At 45.1% G+C, this 18,307-nt stretch overlaps 1 protein-coding gene across 3 annotated transcripts in view; it reads left to right on the top strand.

The window, feature by feature from the left end:
• Positions 1–18,307, top strand: part of CYFIP1 (cytoplasmic FMR1 interacting protein 1) — a 95,624-nt gene that overhangs the window by 63,175 nt on the left and 14,142 nt on the right. For all 3 annotated transcript variants that reach the window (XM_061182978.1, XM_061182976.1, XM_061182977.1), the window contains exons 18-23: positions 941–1,037; positions 2,822–2,898; positions 3,007–3,115; positions 4,035–4,154; positions 8,066–8,265; positions 14,561–14,648. In XM_061182978.1, coding sequence (XP_061038961.1) covers positions 941–1,037; positions 2,822–2,898; positions 3,007–3,115; positions 4,035–4,154; positions 8,066–8,265; positions 14,561–14,648 — 691 coding nt within the window. The remainder of the gene's footprint in view (positions 1–940; positions 1,038–2,821; positions 2,899–3,006; positions 3,116–4,034; positions 4,155–8,065; positions 8,266–14,560; positions 14,649–18,307) is intronic.

Raw genomic sequence — 18,307 nt, forward strand, 5'->3', positions numbered from 1 at the left:
TCAATACAAGGAACAGGTGTCTTGGCTTCAGACTGAAATCCAGAGCTGAGGCAGTAGAGCTAATTAAGTCCACTGTGTCCAGGTGCTGTGAGGCCCAGGAACTTGGCAAGGGGAGAGGTGCCGTGGCATGGCCTCCGACTCAGATGGATTTGGGAGAGGAAATGTTCATTGAACATCTTTGTTTAGAGTTTGCAGCTCAGGGTCAGGGCAGGGGGTCAGAGATTTTGAAAATATGAAGTCCATGGAGGGAAAGTAATAGCAAACAGGGTGTCGTGTAGAGAGCAGATTGGGGCCCTGCCTAGCGGGTCCTCCCCCCACCGTCCTTGCCTGTGCACGTCAGGAGGGCGGCCTTCCCTCACTCTGCAGCAGCCGTGGTGTCTGTTCCGTAGCGTTAGAGGCCTTGATGAGCATGTGTGCGCCTCTAGGGCCACATTGGGCCCGCTGCTTACGCACCTCAAGCCCTCAGAGGGACCTTACTTCTGGAGACCGTCGGCTACCACCATTTGTCCGGGGAGAGAGGGGCTTGGGCCACACCAGGCGTGCTCATGGTCAGCTCTGGGGCCCGGGACCTTTGTATGTTTTTCTTTTTAAGTCAGACAGTTTGTTCTTAAATATAAGAAAATGACGCATTCTTGTTATTAAAAATACTGCAGAGTGGGGTGAAAATCTTTGAAACGCGTTAATTGAGAAGATGAAGTTGCAGGAGGCCCTCGTGGACCCGCCAGGCGCCCTGGGCGTGGCTGAGCCAGGCATGTCCTGCCGAGGGTCTGGCCCGCTTGCTAGGGCCCTCACAGAAACCGAGTTTGGCATTTGAAGTAAGAGATTGTTTTTCCTCATGAGAGAGGAAGACAGTGAGGGTTACATTTCCCGTGGAGGGCAGGGTGTGAGAGCCGAGAAACCCCGTGTGGGCGGCTGGCCTGACCTCTCTCCCACTCTGCAGGTACGTCCTCTACTCGCTGGACCTGTACAACGATAGCGCCCACTATGCCCTCACCAGGTTCAACAAGCAGTTCCTCTATGATGAAATCGAGGCAGAGGTGAGGGCCCCGGCACTTTTAATAGACTTTTAAAAATTTCCTTTTTCCTCTGAGTGTTAGAGGGAACAACCTTTCTTTTTAATACAAGGAGGTTCAAACAGTGGAATGAACTTTGAAATAAACATTTTGGGGTGAACCCTTCTATCTGCACTTTTTTCTATGCATCCACACAGGATGATTGGGGTCTTAAAACATCAGCTGTTGGGGGACATCCATTTCACGTGACTGCATGTCGTGAACACTGCATATCTTGCTTGTTTCTTTCATGAACACAGTCTAGAGCAGGGGCATTGTACAGAAGAGATGCACTGAACCAACCTCTATTTAATTTCTCTAGTTTTAGCTTTTTATTTTTAATTATAAACAATGCTTTGATGAACTTCCTTGCATGTATCATTTTAGTTGTATTGGATTATTCTTGAGCACAAATTCCTACAAGTGGAATTATTAAGTCTGTGTACATGTAGCTAAGGAGAAAAATCTTATTTTCTAGCTCAAGATGTAAGAGAATTTAACCTCAGCAGATTACATTATACATCTGGGTCTCCTTCCCCACATCCTCACAAAAACCACAGGAAGTGCTTCTTTGGGGAGATGTCGTGGGCTCCCGGGTGAGGCAGGGTGGGCTGGGGACAGAGACCCGTGGGTCCTGGGGCAGCTCTGCTCTGAGCACAGGGTGTCATCACAGTTCCGGGGGGTATGTGCTAGCCCCATTTGCAAGTGAGGATACAGTGTTGAGGGTGAAGTCACAGACTGTGTCCACCCTGCAACTCTGACCGACGTTGGGAGCCCAGAGGAGGCCACGGGCAGCAGCTCTTGGGACATAGAGCCTGGAGTCAGGAGCTGCCCCCAGATGCAGTGCACGATCGCCCCTGGGAACACATGAAGAACAGAGACTTTCTTAAATTCCATTGTATTTAAGAGAATTGGAGCATTTTTCTCCATCAGTAAGCAAGGTTCTGACATAATTTTCAGTGGTGGTGTGGTGGTCACTCCTGGTCCCACTGAAATGGATTTAATCTGCTATTGTTGGACAGTAAAGATGTTTCTGTTTTCTCATAAGACCCTTTTTTAGTTGCCTTAACAAAGGGTTGGGGTTTTGGGGTTTTGTTTTGTTTTTTAATTCAATCCCCAGAACTTATTTATTTTATAACTGGAAGTTTGTACCTTTTGACCACCTTCACCCATTTCTCCCATGCTCCACCTCTGCAACCACCAATCTGTTCTTTGTATTTATGGGTTTGTTTTTGGTTTTTTTTTAGATTCCACATATAAGTGAGATAATGCAGTATTTGTCTTATTTCACTTAGCATAGCACCCTCAAGGTCCATCTATGTTGTCGAAAATGGCAGGGTTTCCTTCTCTTTTATGGCTGAGTAATATTCCATTTGTGTGTGTGTGTGTGTGTGTGTACATACCTTCTTTATCCATTTATCCATCAGTGGACACTTAGGTTGTTTCCATTTCTTGGCGGTTGTGCTGCAGTGAACCCTGGGGTACAGATATCATTTTGAGTTAGTGTTTCCATTTAAATACCTAGAAGTGGAATTGCTGGATCAAAAAAAAAAATTTTTTTTTTAAGTTCTGTTATTTGATCTTGGTTTAGGGAAGCTTTTTTGGCGGGGGTGGGTGCCGTACCACACAGCTTGGGGGATCTTAGTTCCCCGATCAGGGATTGAACCCGGGCCCTTGGCAATGAAAGTGCAGAGTCCTTACCACTGGACCACCAGGGAATTCCCTAGGGAAGCAAAATTTAATGCACACTTTCCTTTCCTTTCCTTTAGGTGAATCTCTGCTTTGACCAATTTGTTTATAAGCTGGCCGACCAGATATTTGCATATTATAAGGTTATGGCAGGAAGGTGAGTATGTGTTTGTAATTTGGGTACAAAATCTTGGGCAACTTGATCTGACATTTCCATTAAAATTCACAGCACGTGAGAAATTGTCCTCTCTTCCTTCCATGCTAGTTTGCTTCTTGATAAACGGTTACGATCAGAATGCAAGAATCAGGGTGCAACAATCCATCTCCCGCCATCTAATCGCTATGAGACGCTGCTGAAGCAGAGGCACGTGCAGGTGAGCCGGGCCTGTCCTGGGCACAGTGAGGCATGGAGCCGGCAGTGGAAATTGTGGGGTTTTCTTAGAGCTCCTCAGGTTTTAATAGATGTCAGCATGTATGTGGCTGTGGGACCATCCATGTAAAGAGCTGAGGTTTTAAAGATAAGCCGTTTCTCTTGGATAACCTGACACACAAGGGAAGGCTGCCCCGCGCAGCTCCCAGGAGGCCTGGCCCAAGCACAGCTCCTTTCCAGGAGCCCAAAAGCCAGAGCTTCAAAGAAAGAAGCTGTGGACTCTAGTCAGCTCAGAGTGGTGGGGAGGAGCTTTTTCTTGGCCAGCACAAAGAGTAATAATACAGTGCTTGCTATTTTTGTTTCTTTAAAAATAACATATATACATCACCAAAAGGAAAATACAGAAAACTGTAGGGAAATCTCATCTAATTCTATCTACAAATAACCACCATTCACATTTTGGGACATTTTCGCCAGGGTTTTGCCTGTATTTTTATGTTATTGAAATGATACTGTGGTACGCACATGTTGTTAGGACTCTGCAGTAGAGATGGAGTAGTTTTCTCTTACTTATCCTTGTGACACGGTGAGGGTGAGGCACACGCAGGCCACTCTGTGCTGGGAGATGGCCATGAACCCATTACAAGGGGTACGCTAAGTGCCAGACCCAGGCTCTCCAGGATCTCTGGGGAGGCTTGGGGTTTCTGTCTGTGACGTAAGTGTAAGTACACTATAAAAGTCCTTTTACAGCTTTGACCTGCAGAATTTCAGCTCTAGGAAAGTAGGGTATTTGATCATACTGTCATCTAAATTTTGTACATCATTTGTCTGTCTTATCTTTTGGAATCAGTTTCCTGGGATATATCCATATTCTCTTGCTTATTTGTTTTTTGTTGTTCATGCTTTCCACTCTCTGTGCCCAGCTCCTGGGCAGGTCCATAGACCTCAATCGTCTGATTACTCAGCGCGTCTCCACTGCCATGTACAAATCCCTGGAACTGGCAATTGGGCGATTTGAGAGTGAAGACCTGACATCAATAGTTGTAAGTGCTCTCCCTTTTCTCAGGCTCAGCAGATTTGGGGGATTGGAGCTACCTCTACTTTTGTCATTATTGATAAATTGACCTGATGGTAGGTTCATTTTTTGCATAGAACTCAAAAGGTGTGCACTCACTGAGCTGGGCCTGCCTGGGCATCTGCTCTTCGTATTCACAATTCTAAATTGACTTCAAAGAACAAATAGTTACACCTCACTGTGGCAAAAGATATGGCAAAAGAATGAAAGGAGGAACGTTTTAAAAATTAAAAAGAAATGAAGACAGACAGAAAGGATTTGAGAGAAAATCATGGAGATGACGGACAGTGAAGATTCAACATACATATCATAGAGGCCCCTGAAGGCAAAAATCAAAGCAATGAGATGGAACAGACATTAAAAATGCTACTTCAAGAAAACTTTGATGGAATAAAAAACAGTATAAATACATATTAGAAACAAATATCGTGTACATGGGAAGATGGACCTAAAGTGGCCAACACCAAGGAACACTGTAGTTGACATTGTAGTGTTGGACTTTCAAGGAAAAGGAAAAACCCTCTGGGTATCTGAGCAGAGTGATCAGGGAAAGAAAATCCAATTGTCCTCAGACCTTTGCCAGCAGGGAAGGAAATGCAACTTAAGGATTTTGTGCCAAATCTATCTTCCAAGAATAATGGCTGCAGGCAAATGGTAATGAGCTTGTGAGAACTCCAGGAAGATTGTTTTGTTCCTAGAGAAGCAGGTGGGGGGCGGGTGTCTGCTGGGCCCACCTCGAGGCAGAGCATCTCCACAGGGGTGAGCGTGTCCCCCCTCCTTCCTCAGAATCCAGGCTGTCTCTGGCCACAGAGCCCACAGTGGCTCTTCCTTCAGCCTGGCTTGGGCTGGGCCATGGTGTTTCATTGCCCTTGGTCTTAACGTGATTTGGTTGAGGTTTTGACCAGTATAAATAGAATGCAAGCCAGAGACCTTTTTTTTCCCCCCCAGCTTTTAGTTTTATTGATCTTTGCTATTGTTTTCTTTGTTTCTATTTCATTTGTTTCTGCTCTGATCTTTATGATTTCTTTCCTTCTACTAACTTTGGGTTTTGTTTGTTCTTTCTCTAGTTCCTTTAGGTGTGAGGTTAGATTGTTTATTTGAGATTTTTCTTGTTTCTTGAGGTAGGATTGTATTGCTACAAACTTCCCTCTTAGAATTGCTTTTGCTGCATCCCGTAGGTTTTGGATTGTCGTGTTTTTGTTGTCATTTGTCTCTAGGTATTTTTTGATTTCCTCTTTGACTTCTTCAGTGATCTCTTGGTTATTTAGTAATGTATTGTTTAGCCTCCGTGTGTTTGTGTTTTTTACGTTGTTTTCCCTGTAATTGATTTCTAATATCATAGTGTTGTGGTCAGAAAAGATGCTTGATATGATTTCAATTTTCTTAAATTTACTGAGGCTTGATTTGTGACCCAAGATGTGATCTATCCTGGAGAATGTTCCGTGTGCACTTGAGAAGAAAGTGTAATCTGCTGTTTTTGGATGGACTGTCCTATAAATATCAATTAAATCTATCTGGTCTATTGTGTCATTTAAAGCTTCTGTTTCCTTATTAACTTTCTGTCTGGATGATCTGTCCATTGGTGTAATAAGTGAGGTGTTAAAGTCCCCCACTATGATTGTGTTACTGTCGATTTCCTCTTTTATAGCTGTTAACAGTTGCCTTATGTATTGAGGTGCTCCTATGTTGGGTGCATATATATTTATAATTGTTATACCTTCTTCTTGGATTGATCCCTTGATCATTATGTAGTGTCCTTCCTTGTCTCTTGTAACATTCTTTATTTTAAAGTCTATATTATCTGATATGAGTATTGCTACTCCAGCTTTCTTTGATTTCCATTTGCATGGAATATCTTTTTCCATCCCCTCACTTTCAGTCTGTATGTGTCCCTAGGTCTGAAGTGGGTCTCTTGTAGACAGCATATATATGGGTCTTGTTTTTGAATCCATTCAGCGAGCCTGTGTCTTTTGGTTGGAGCATTTAATCCATTCATGTTTAAGGTAATTTTCAATATGTATGATCCTATGACCATTTTCTTAATTGTTTTGGGTTTGTTTTTGTAGGTCCTTTTCTTCTCTTGTGTTTCCCACATAGAGAAGTTCCTTTAGCATTTGTTGTAGAGCTGGTTTCGTGGTACTGAATTCTCTTAGCTTTTGCTTGTCTGTAAAGCTTTTGATTTCTCCATCAAATCTGAATGAGGTCCTTGCTGGGTAGAGTAATCTTGGTTGTAGGTTCTTCCCTTTTATCACTTTAAATATATCATGCCACTCCCTTCTGGCTTGTAGAGTTTCTGCTGAGAAATCAGCTGTTAACCTTATGGGACTTCCCTTGTATGCTATTTGTAGTTTTTCCCTTGTTGCTTTTAATAATTTTTCTTTGTCTTTAATTTTTGTCAATTTGATTACTATGTGTCTTGGCATGTTTTTCCTTGGGTTTATCCTGCCTGGGACTCTCTGTGCTTCCTGGACTTGGGTGGCTATTTCCTTTTCCATGTTAGGGAATTTTTCTACTATAATCTCTTCAAATATTTTCTCGGGTCCTTTCTCTCTCTCTTCTCCTTCCAAGGCCCCTATAATGTGAATGTTGGTGCGTTTAATGTTGTGCCAGAGGTCTCTTAGTACTGTCTTCATTTCTTTTCATTCTTTTTTCTTTATTCTGTTCCATGGCAGTGAATTCCACCATTCTGTCTTCCAGGTCACTTATCTGTTCTTCTGCCTCAGTTATTCTGCTATTGATTCCTTCTAGTGTATTTTTCATTTCAGTTATTGTATTGTTCATCTCTGTTTGTTCTTTAATTCTTCTTAGGTCTTTGTTAAACATTTCTTGCATTTTCTTGATCTTTGCCTCCATTCTTTTTCTGAGGTCCTGGATCATCTTTACTCTCATTATTCTGAATTCTTTTTCTGGAAGGTTGCCTATCTCCACTCCATTTAGTTGTTTTTCTGGGGTTTTATCTTGTTCCTTCATCTGGTACATAGTCCTCTGCCTTTTCATTTTGTCTATCTTTCTGTGAATGTGGTTTTCGTTCAACAGGCTGCAGGATTGTAGTTCTTCTTGCTTCTGCCCAGAGACCATTTTAAATTTACTTGTAGTCACATTAGAAAAGGAGAAAGAAATTGGAGGAATTAATTTTAGTAATCTATTTTATTTAACCCAATATATCCAAAAATTAACAATTCAACATATAATCATTATAAGAACTCTGTTGACGTGGATATCTTACGTTCTTTGTTTTCATATTCAGTTTCTGAAATCTGTATATCTCACACGTATGGCGCATCTCAGTTTGGACCAGCCACGTTCTTGTTGCCCTATGTGGCCAGTGGTTGCCGCAGGGGATAGTACAGACCTGGGCAGGTTTATGAACAGTCAGTGTGAGAGCCTGGAAGGCCACCTCTGAACGTGCTTGCCAGCTCTGCTGCACAGCAATGCTTTTGAGTAACTTCAGGTGCGTTAGGGAAGCTGATTAAGGCTAACACCTGAGGACACGCTGTGTGCCATCGGGTGGGGGTGGACACATCCCAGTGTTCTCTGCCCTGTGAGGGGGTTGGAGGCCAGCAGTGGACAGTGGGAGGTAACTGCAGTGGAGAATGGGCAGTGGCCATACGGGGGCGACCATGGAAAGGAGGAGCATTTTAAGAGCAGTGGAGAGGACATGAATTTAGGTGTGAGAAGTAAGCTTGTGTCACCTGCCGGACCGCCACCATGTGCGTTCTTGGCCTAGCGCACTGGCCCCCCCTCAGTGCAGCCCCTCGCTGTCCACGTCCTGCTCTGCCCGCTCCCGGCCCACCACCATGGCGCTACCCACGTAGGGGATGGAGGCCGCCACGCCAGGCCCAACTCTGTCCTCATGCCCCTGTCTTTGTGGTCCCACAGGAGCTGGATGGCCTCTTGGAGATCAACCGCATGACCCACAAGCTGCTGAGCAGGTACCTGACTCTGGACAGCTTTGATGCCATGTTCCGGGAGGCCAACCACAATGTGTCAGCGCCCTACGGGAGAATCACCCTCCACGTCTTCTGGGAGCTCAACTACGACTTCCTGCCCAACTACTGCTACAATGGCTCCACCAACCGGTGAGCATGCTACCTCACAGATGGCTCTGGATGCCCCTTCCAGTGGGCATCGAAACAGGATGGTCTCAGGGCCCATCTTTTCCCATGTCCAGGATACTCAGGCCCTCCTGGTCTCCTCCATTTGCAAGTGCAGCCCTGGGCCAGCCCTTGGGTGTGTGGTCATGGCTTTCATGTGCAGACCGAGTGCGGGGCCAGGGTTCCTATCCAGGGCACTCCCTTGGGGCTCAGGGCCAAATCTGTGGTACATGTGGACGGCAGCTGCTGGGTCTGTACCACCTCCATACTTTTAACGTCTGCTGACGTTGGAATGTGCTGGGTGACTCTGCTTTTCATGCTTCCATTCTGGGATGTCGGGCCATGTGAGGGTCTGCCAGTTAGCCACCCTCCACGCACCTACCATCTTACTATGTTGAACAACACAAAGTGGCCCGCTGGAAGGGTGGCATGGCTGCTGGCTGCAGGGTCATGTGGTCCAGTCTCGTGGTCCAGCCAGGGTCCTGGGATGGCTCTGTGTCACCTCTACACTCTGGTAACTGCCTGCCTGAGGCCTGTCCTCTCTGCGCTGAGCTTCACTCCTGCTGTGTCAACACATGCCAGAGAGGAAACGTGTGTGTGTGCTTGTGAGTGTGAGAAATGGGGGTGAGTGTGAGTGAGGGTGTGTGTGTGAGAGAGCGTGTGTGTGTGAGCGTTATGACCACTTTTTATTTTTTTTATTTTTATTTATTTTTTATAAATTTATTTATTTATTTTTGGCTGTGTTGGGTCTTTGTTGCTGTGCACGGGCTTTTTCTAGTTGCAGTGGCTTCTCCTGTTGCAGAGCACAGGCTCTAGACACGCAGGCTTCAGTAGTTGTGGCTCGTGGGCCCTAGAGTGCAGGCTCAGTAGTTGTGGGACACAGGCTTAGTTGCTCCGCAGCATGTAGGATCTTCCTGGACCAGGGATCGAACCTGTGTCCCCTGTATTGGCAGGCGGATTCTTAACCACTGTGCCACCAGGGAAGTCCTATGACCACCTTTTAAAAGTAAGTGTCTTTTGCTTTTACTTTGCTTCACTACTGCATCTGAACATCCTACCATGTGTTGGCTTAATCACTACTGTCTTTTAGGCCTAGATTTTTGTGTCTTGATCCAGGGGTGCTGAGCTTCGACCCCGAGGGCAGAAAGGAGGCCCTCCTGTGGCCTGATCATGCCTGCTATTGCCATTGTCTGTTTGGGACCCCAGGGTTGGTTTCCTTGTGGGAAATACAGGCTTGTTGCTGGTACATGGAGGTGTGCCATTAGGGCCATCGCCCAGCCCCATGCAGCAGCAGAGGGCACATGGCCATGGCCACAAGAACCACAGGTGAAGGAGCCCTGGTTGGCCTTCTTGGGTCAGGGGGCCCTGGGCCTGGCTGGGCACAATCCACTGGAACCAAACTTTAGAGACTACTCATCCCTGTAAACTCCCTTCTAAGTGCCCAGGTTCTTGAAACAGATATTTTGCAAGTTGTTTTAGAGTTGGAATTAACTGAAAAAATATTTTTATTGCATAAGTAATGCATCATAATTGTAGAAAAGCTGGAAATCGTGTGTGTGTGTGTGTGTGTGTATGTATGTGTATATGTATATATATATATATGGAATAGGTATATGGGGAAAATAATTAAATCCCTAGAGATTTCCCTTATAAAATGTCTATCTTCTAGAGTTTTGGCCATACGGTCGAATATACATGTGTATTTTTCGTTTTGCAGAAATGGATGTTGTTAGGCATACTGCTAAATACACATTCTTTTTTCACATCATATGTCATGATGAGGGGCATTCCGTGTGTACATACGTGCTTGTCGTGTTTCTGAAAATCTAAGTTGTGGCCAACGTTTGCAAGATTTTCTGTGCTTTGGTTGGTCCGTTTGGAACTTTTGGAATTAATTTCTGTTATGTCCCTTAAATCATTTTGCCTAGTGCTTAGAACTGGCATCTCTAAAGGTGAAATGCAGCTGAACCCCACTATTGGCAAGTTGAGAAAATATGTTCCCGGTGGGGGGGCTTTGGGCAGGGCTGTGGAGGTAGTAAAATCAGGCAACACAAGGAGTTGTGATTTTCTTGTGTTATTTTAGGTTGCATTTTTGATTATCTAACATTTTGTTGCCCTTTAAGGGATTCCCAGAGATCTTGCAAAAGGAACAGTTGAAGATGTTCCCTGGGCCCCCTTTGTGCCAGCTGCACTGCGTGTGTACAGCATCTGCCTGTTCTGGTCATCTTGGTGACAGCCCGGTGGGTCGAGGGCTCAAAAACAACAGGAGCCGTGTGGAAGGACTGCAAGGGGGGTGGCAGGGGGCTGAAATCTACATGGTGATGAAAACTCAGCACGTGCTGTAAACCTTTCTGTTGAATCACTGTGTTTTCTGAAAGATGCTCCAGGCATGATGAGTTATGAGTGTGCAGTTAGGGAAAGAGGTCTATTTCGAGGCCCTGCCTGCCAAGCTGGGCCCACGTGGGTGCCCTTGCCCTGATCGGGGCCGATGCTGGGGAACAACCCGCCATCCTAGGCTACCTGTCCTACTGGCAGCAGGAGTCTTGTTGTCAGAGACGAGGTTGCCAGGACTCAGGTCAGGAAGTTGGTGCCGTGTGGCCCAGCAACCTTAGCAGGGGCGGAACACCTCCAGGCCGTGTCACTTGCACGGCCTGACGGACACTATGGCATCAGGTGTATAAACTGACGAGAGGCACCTCTGCCCTGGGTCCCCGTAGCCTGTCCAGCACGAGGTCCACCTGAAGAGCAGCAAGCAGATGGCTGCCCTCGCCTGCTAGTGTGTGCCCCCCGCTGCCCGCACGGCGCTGGTAGGTGGCTTTGCCTCCAGCGGGCTGTGCGATTGATTGCACGGGAACCCAGTTCCCCATGCGTTGGAGCTGTGACCTTGGGCACGTGTGCTGACGGGCCAGCGTGAAGTGACCTCAGCCTCCTTGGGCCCAGAAATCTGCGGTGCAATTCAGAGGGAGCCCTGGCTGCACGAGAGGCAGTCTTCACTGGAGCAGCAGCGCTGGAGGCCTCCACCTCTTGCTAGCGCTGGCTAAAGCCGTTACTTCTGTATTTCTAACAGGTCTTTCAGTGGAACACTTAGAGCTTCATTATCTGGAAAAGACATTTTAAAATAGCGTTTCGTATGTCCACGTTGCATGTGGAAACCTGAGAAGACAGACAAAATTATGCCACCCAGTATCTTAATTCCATGCCTGAGGGTTTTCTGAGAGCTGCTTGCGGGGAAACCAGAACTCCGTTTGTTGCTTGGCGTATCTACTTATTTTGCTGCTTACTTCCGATTAATGATTTATGCCTGGTGACTCTGGGAGGCCGCATGGGGTGGCCTGTGACTTAAATTTAACCTATACAGCTACTAATTGTGACAGCGCGATAGCCCTCGAAGTAAGCCAGCAGTTGGGATCAGAGTCGGGCCTCTTTGGCAGGAAGACCGCCGAGGAGGGTGTGTCCTCAGTGCAATGTACCACAAGGTTGTCCCATCACTGGCCATCCATCCCTTGGTTAGGGTGGTGGCTGCCAAGTTTCTCCACTGGTGTGTTTCCATCTTTCTGTTTGAAATTTATAAGTAATATATAGGGAGATAATCTGAGACTTTATAAACGGTTCCTTGTTAAAACTTGACCCACTAATTTCAGCATCTGTTGATGATTCTTACCCAAATCAGTTATCACTGTGGTGTTTGAACAATGGTGATTTTCTAACCTTTTCATTCCATCTACAGTTATTAGTTGACATTCTGCTATACATATTAGCATTTTTTATCTGTTTCTTATTAGTAAGGGGATTCTCATGCAGGGTTAAAATCTGTTACTGTCATGACTTGGTGATGTGGCTCAAATCAGCTCTGTTTTGGCTAGTGGGAGCCCCTTCCGCCCCATTTTTATATCTTCTTGTCTGTCCCCATGATTCTTAAGCCCTGTCTTACTTTCTGCACCACAAGAAGTCCCAGGTTCATCTTGGAATTCTCCTACTTTATCCTTGTAATCTGTTATTCTATGAGGATTCCTTTTAATGGAGAATATTTTAAAATTAAGCAAAGTCTGGGTGTTAGGTATGCTCACTGCTACTGGTGTGTCCTTGTTTCTAGCCCCTTTCAGTGGTCAGAGCTAGGAAGGACTTACATGTGTGCTGTGTCAGATTCCTGTGGCTGCCATAACAAGTTAGCACCAACTGGCGGGGGGGGGCTTAAAGCAACAGGTTTATTCTCTCACAGTTCCGGAGGCAACAAGCCCAAAATCAAGGAGTCAGCAGGGCTGTGCTCCCTCTGAGGCCCTGGGTAGGGTCTTCTCTTGACTCTTTCCACCTCTGGTGTGGTGAGCAGTCCTCGGCCCGCAGCCGCATGGCTCCAGTGTCTGTCTCTGTTGGCATGTGGCATTTTCCTCATGTGTCTCTCTCCTATTCCTGTGAGGACTGGAGTCATGTTATATTGGATTAAGGGCCAACTCTGCTCCAGTAAGACTTCATCTTAACTAATTACGTCTGCAACAGTCCTGTTTCTGAATAAGAGCACATTCTGAGGTACTAGTAATTGAGACTTCAAGTTATCTTCTGCGGGGACACAAACCCATAATGTTTATATGTGTGTCTACTTCTATCCAGCTCTTTATGTATTGAAACCATGAATTCACACTGCTGTCTTCAATTCCAATTCAGCAATGCAGGCTTCATTTCTGTTTCTGTAACTTCCTTCTACACTGAGAATTCTTGTTTCATCATTCTTAATGTATTTACTCTTGCTCAATTCTAGAACATGAAGAAAAAGTAGTTTCAGAATTACTTATCCTTCCCACTGTGAAACACAAACCTATTAACTGGAATTCAGTATTTTTTCCATTTTTTTATATTTCGATTGAGAAATGTATACAGTCAAAATGTGGTGTTCAAAAGTTATTTGAGATAATGGAGTAACAGAGTTTGGATTTACTCTTTGCCTTAAACAAGTGGAAAACTGGACGTTTATGAAACAATGGTTTTCACTGGATGTTTCCCGGGGGAAAGGAAACGAAGGGTGTGAGCTGTGTGACTTCCCCTGGCTTCCTGCCTGGGAGCATTTTGGAGGTCTTGTTTGGTAGAGGAGATGAGGAAGCTGAGACGGCTGGGATTTGCAAGGCAGAGTGTGGGAGAGGAGAGAGCTACACAGAGGAAGAGCTCCTGAAACCAACTTAGGAGCCCTTTAGTCTTTGCTTGAATATTAAACTGTGTGCGCTGGGTGGAAGTCCGCAAGGCTGTGGAAGAACAGCTGCCGGGGAGGGGTAGACAGAATTATGCCCAGAGCTCGCCAGCACTAGGAGTCATTTGAAGCGGCCTGTGAGAATGGGGAAAGCTCACTGAATACCCAGGCTTTTGATAGAATTGCCAGCAGGGCCTATCTTACTACCAGCGCTAGGGTAGTGACTACTTTATACCCTAACAGATCGTGAAAAGATCCTGCTGACTTGCAAACAGTTTAACCGTTTGCCCACAAAAACTCAACCCTCTTTAAAGGGTAACGACAGAACCCAGCCACTCAGCTACGTGATGTTTCCATGTAAATGTGATCAGCTCCGCAGGCCGCTGTCCTCTCCTCAGATGCAAACGTTTGTTTCATGCACTAGTGGTGTTTTGACAGTTACATCCTTTTTTATTTATTAAAGTGCAATATGTGTTAATCATGTTTTTTGAATTTAATAATTAGCAAATCCATGAATTTTATCATGCTTCTTTGTAAAAAGTTTTATATGTTTAAATGAACGCTTCTGATTTGAAAGTGTGAGTCGATTTTGACATTTCTGCTTTAAGATCCAAGCATGTGAGTTTTAGTGGCTCCTAATCTGTTACGAAGCCACAGTCTCTTGGCTCTGCAAGTGCGCTTACAAACTCATCTTCTGTCAGTTTGTACCCAGTGAGCTGAGTGACCGCATCACTGCCCGAGTCTGCCTTCCCACTCCTGTCGCTGCCATCGTTGCTGTGTCCAGAGGCCCAGCAAGGCCCAAGTGCCTGCATCACCTCTTTTCAAAAGACTGAATGAAATGGTCCTGGTGCCAAGTTTGGAGACTCTTTTTATGTGCTAGAAGGGCCTCCGGTGTCCTCACTCTGTTCCTGAACTTCGGATACATTTATCATACTTCAGAGTATTTATAGCTCATTCCTAGTATGGGTTTTGATTTCCCAGAATTTTCCTATGTGATGATTAATTGGGAGGAACATTTAATTGATGAGTAATGGAAAAGTTCTGAATTTTAAAGAACTACCATTAAATTTTTGGTTTTCTTTTTTTTTAATCTTTCTTGTTTAGATTTGTTCGGACAGTATTACCATTTTCTCAAGAATTTCAAAGAGATAAACAGCCAAATGCACAGCCCCAGTATTTGCATGGATCAAAGGTAGGTTCTTTTGTGTTTGTATTACGATTTTTAAGTTCATAGCGAAGCGTATTTTGAAGTTTAATTTGAATCAGTCTAGTTTCAGTAATTTGAATGTATCATGCCACATACAAAATGTTATTGTTTCCTTCACTTAGCACCCTTCTGAAAAGTAATGTAGTGCTGGGACAGCTTCTGGCCATGTGGTGGGTGTCAGCTGTGAGACTGTTGGAAGATTTAAAGGTGTAAAAATACCGAGCCAAGAAAGTTTGTGGAAGAGGCTTGGGGGTGGGGGGCACATCGGTGATGGAGGGGCAGGGTGGCCTGTCCAGCTGTGACACCTTAGAGGGAGGAGCTGAGGTGGGAAGGGGCACGCGGAAAACAGCTGACATCCGGGAACCACGGGACACCCACCATCCCATGAGATGAGGCAGGTTTCCCGGCTGACATGGGAAAGCTCACTGAATACCCAGGCATTTGATAGAATTGCCAGCAGCAATTCTATGCAGCAAGCAAGGGCATTGCTAAAGGTTAGTGTTGTCAGTATTTAAAGTACTCTTACAATTTAATAAGAAAAAGACAAGCATGCTGTGCTAAAAAGGAGGCAGGTGCATCTGCATCTGCAAAGTAGGTGCCCATCTCAGGGGGAAAGAAAGATTAGATTGTGCTTTTTAAAGCGACCAGCTGTGACTGAACTTAAACTTATGGATTTCAGCCTCTTTGAGAAATTGTTCATGTCATTTTTATTCTTAAAACCTAAACCAGTATTTTTTTGTTAGATCATTTGGACTCCTAACAGAAGTCTAACAAAAGTTTGCGTGAGGAACACTGATGTTGACTATTCATCTCATATGATACTTTTTTGAGGATCAAAGAAAGGCAGCATGCCAGAACATCATGCTATCAGAGTTGAGCCACCGTGTTCCTTGTGAGCACTCAGACGTGTCAGCTGCACTTCAGCGTGCTGCTGTGCAGTTAGGGTGTTCGCACCTATGAGATTATGGAATGCACAGGAATCCAGTTCAATAATCCAGTCCGTTCTTTTGTTAGGAGTGATGAGTGAGGGCTAGTGTCTTATGGTAATAACATCGACTTAGATGAGTGCCCATTTATGGCGTTACCTTTTTGGTTCCTGGTAGTATCACCACTCTGAGTGAACACTCTCTTGAGTACATCACTGATGTTCTCTTTCCTATAAGGTAAGTAAGGTTGTCCCTACTTCACAGTTGAAGATGCACAGTGTTGAGGGCATTAGAGAACCCAGGGCACGTGACTAGTGAGTCTGGAGCCCTCGTCCACTGGTTTCCGGGCGAGGCCCCAGTCTCTGCATCAGGCGTGGTCAGCAGTGTTTCTTGACTTGAGCTGTGAGGCTCCCCTCCTCTGAGTCTGCGTGTTTTATAGTGTAGGATTTGTAATTTTGCCCTCTCCAGAGGTAGTTCCTCCTCCCCTTCCTCTGAGTAGGTACATTGTTCCAGTTGTGTTGTCCCTGGGATGTGCCATCTTTGGGGTGAGTGAGGTCTCCAGGAAGCCAGACACTCATCAGGGGGGCCGGGGACTAGGTGTCATTGAGCCCCAGGCCCTGACCAAGTGAGGGTGGCTTTGGGAGTGAATTTTCCCACTTGTAACATGAGGCCATTTAATTTCGCTAATGATTTTCATGTTTTTCAAGCATTAGAACTTATTACCAAGCAAAAACCTCACCCAGAATCCCAGCATCTTTTTTTTTTTTTTTGGCTGTGTTTGGTCTTCGTTGCTGCGCGTGGGCTTTCTCTAGTTACAGTGAGCGGGGGCTACTCTTTGTTATGGTGCGTGGGCTTCTCATTGCGGTGGCTTCTCTTGTTGCAGAGCATGGGCTCTAGGCACGTGGGCTTCAGTAGTTGTGACTCGCGGGCTCTAGAGTGCAGGCTCAGTAGTTGTGGTGCATGGGCTTAGTTGCTCCGCAGCATGTGGGATCTTCCTGGACCAGGGATCAAACCCGTGGACAGGCAGATTCTTAACCACTGCGCCACCAGGGAAGTCCCAGAATCCCAGCATTTAAAGCACAGTTTAGGGACACTGCTTTGGGAAAGCAAGTGTTCTCTTGCTGCAAGTAATAAGCCCTTCCTTCTCTGGATTAAAAAATAATAATAAAGCACAGTTGGTGCTTTGAGGAGGGATGGCAGGGGGCAGGTTGTGTCTGAGCCCACAATCAAGATACGGTCTTTTCAAGTCTGATAGGGTTGTAGGGATGAATGTGAGACAGGCATTTGGCAGTGTTTCCACCTTGGTGAATCTTGCATTTATTTGATCATTGGTTCGGACTCAGACTTTCTGTGTTGATGGTCCCAGGATCACCTGCACATATGGTGATTCTCCAGAAGGATTCATTCACAGCCACAGTTTATTACAGCTAAAGGACACAAAGCAGGATCAGCAAGGGGGAAAGATGCATCTGGTGGTGATGGAAGCAGGTGCGGGCTTCCAGTGGTCCCTCATTGGGGTCGCATGGGACGTACGGAGAGATCCTGCCCAGGAAAGAGAAGCTCACAGGAACACCCGGGTCCAGGGCTAGGGGCATAGACACAGCCACCTGTGTGACTGGCCCAAGTTACTGAAACCCCAGAATCCCCAGAAGGAAAGGAGGGGCTTGCTGTGAATCACTATTTGTACAAACAACCTAGACAAGCTTGTACAGCATGGTTAAGTGTCCCAAGTGTAGAAAACAACTGTATCAATCGGCAACATAGGCAACATTTCAAGGGCTGAGTTCCCAGAAATTGCAAGCAGGCCTCCTGAGGATATTCATTCAGAGCCGAGCAACTAGACTTTTGCCAGTTCTTCAGAATCCTTGCTGTCCTGATGTGGTTCTCTGTGTACATAGAGGAAATATTTAAGACAATTATAAAAGGGGAAGGGGGTAGGTTATAGGGACCTAAAAGCAGATGAGAGTGGTACATTTCACTCAAAAGTGGTAACATGTTGATAACAGTAGGTTGTGATAACTTACATAACGTATAATGTAAGACCTGGAACATCACTGCAAGACCTGTGCAAAGAGATACTTTCAAAAATACCACAGTTAAATCACAACAGAATTCTAAAAAATGTTTAAATGACCCACAGGAAGACAGGAAGAATGAAACAAAGCCTAACTTAAAAATCAGTAATTACATTATGTGTAAATGTATTAAATGTAAGTGGTCTAAAGACAGTTAAAAAGGCAGAGGGGTTGACAGAGTGGATTAAAAAATATGACTGTATAAGAAACTCACTTCAAGTCAATGATATATGTAGGTTAAATGTAAAAGGATGGAAAAAGATGTATCACACAAACACTAATCAGAAGAAAGCAGAGTGACTGTATGAATATAGGATAAAGCAGATTTCAGAGCAAAGACTATTTATTACCAGGGACAAAGAGGGAGGGACATTACATAATGATAAAAAGGTCAAGCCACCAAGAAAATATAGCAATCCTAAATGTTTATGCACCAAACAACAGAGTTTCAAAATACTTGAAGCAAAAACTGACATGTGTGAAAGGAGAAATGAACAACTCCACAGTTGTAGTTGGGGAAGTCAACATTCCTTTCACTTAGTAATCGAAAGAATAAGTACACAGAAAATCAGCAACAAAAAAGAATGAACACCATCAACCAATATGATGTTATTGACGTGTGTAGAACACTTCATCCAACAAC

The sequence above is a fragment of the Eubalaena glacialis genome, chromosome 1 (assembly GCF_028564815.1).
Source record: "Eubalaena glacialis isolate mEubGla1 chromosome 1, mEubGla1.1.hap2.+ XY, whole genome shotgun sequence".
NCBI classification, from domain to species: Eukaryota; Metazoa; Chordata; class Mammalia; order Artiodactyla; family Balaenidae; genus Eubalaena; species Eubalaena glacialis.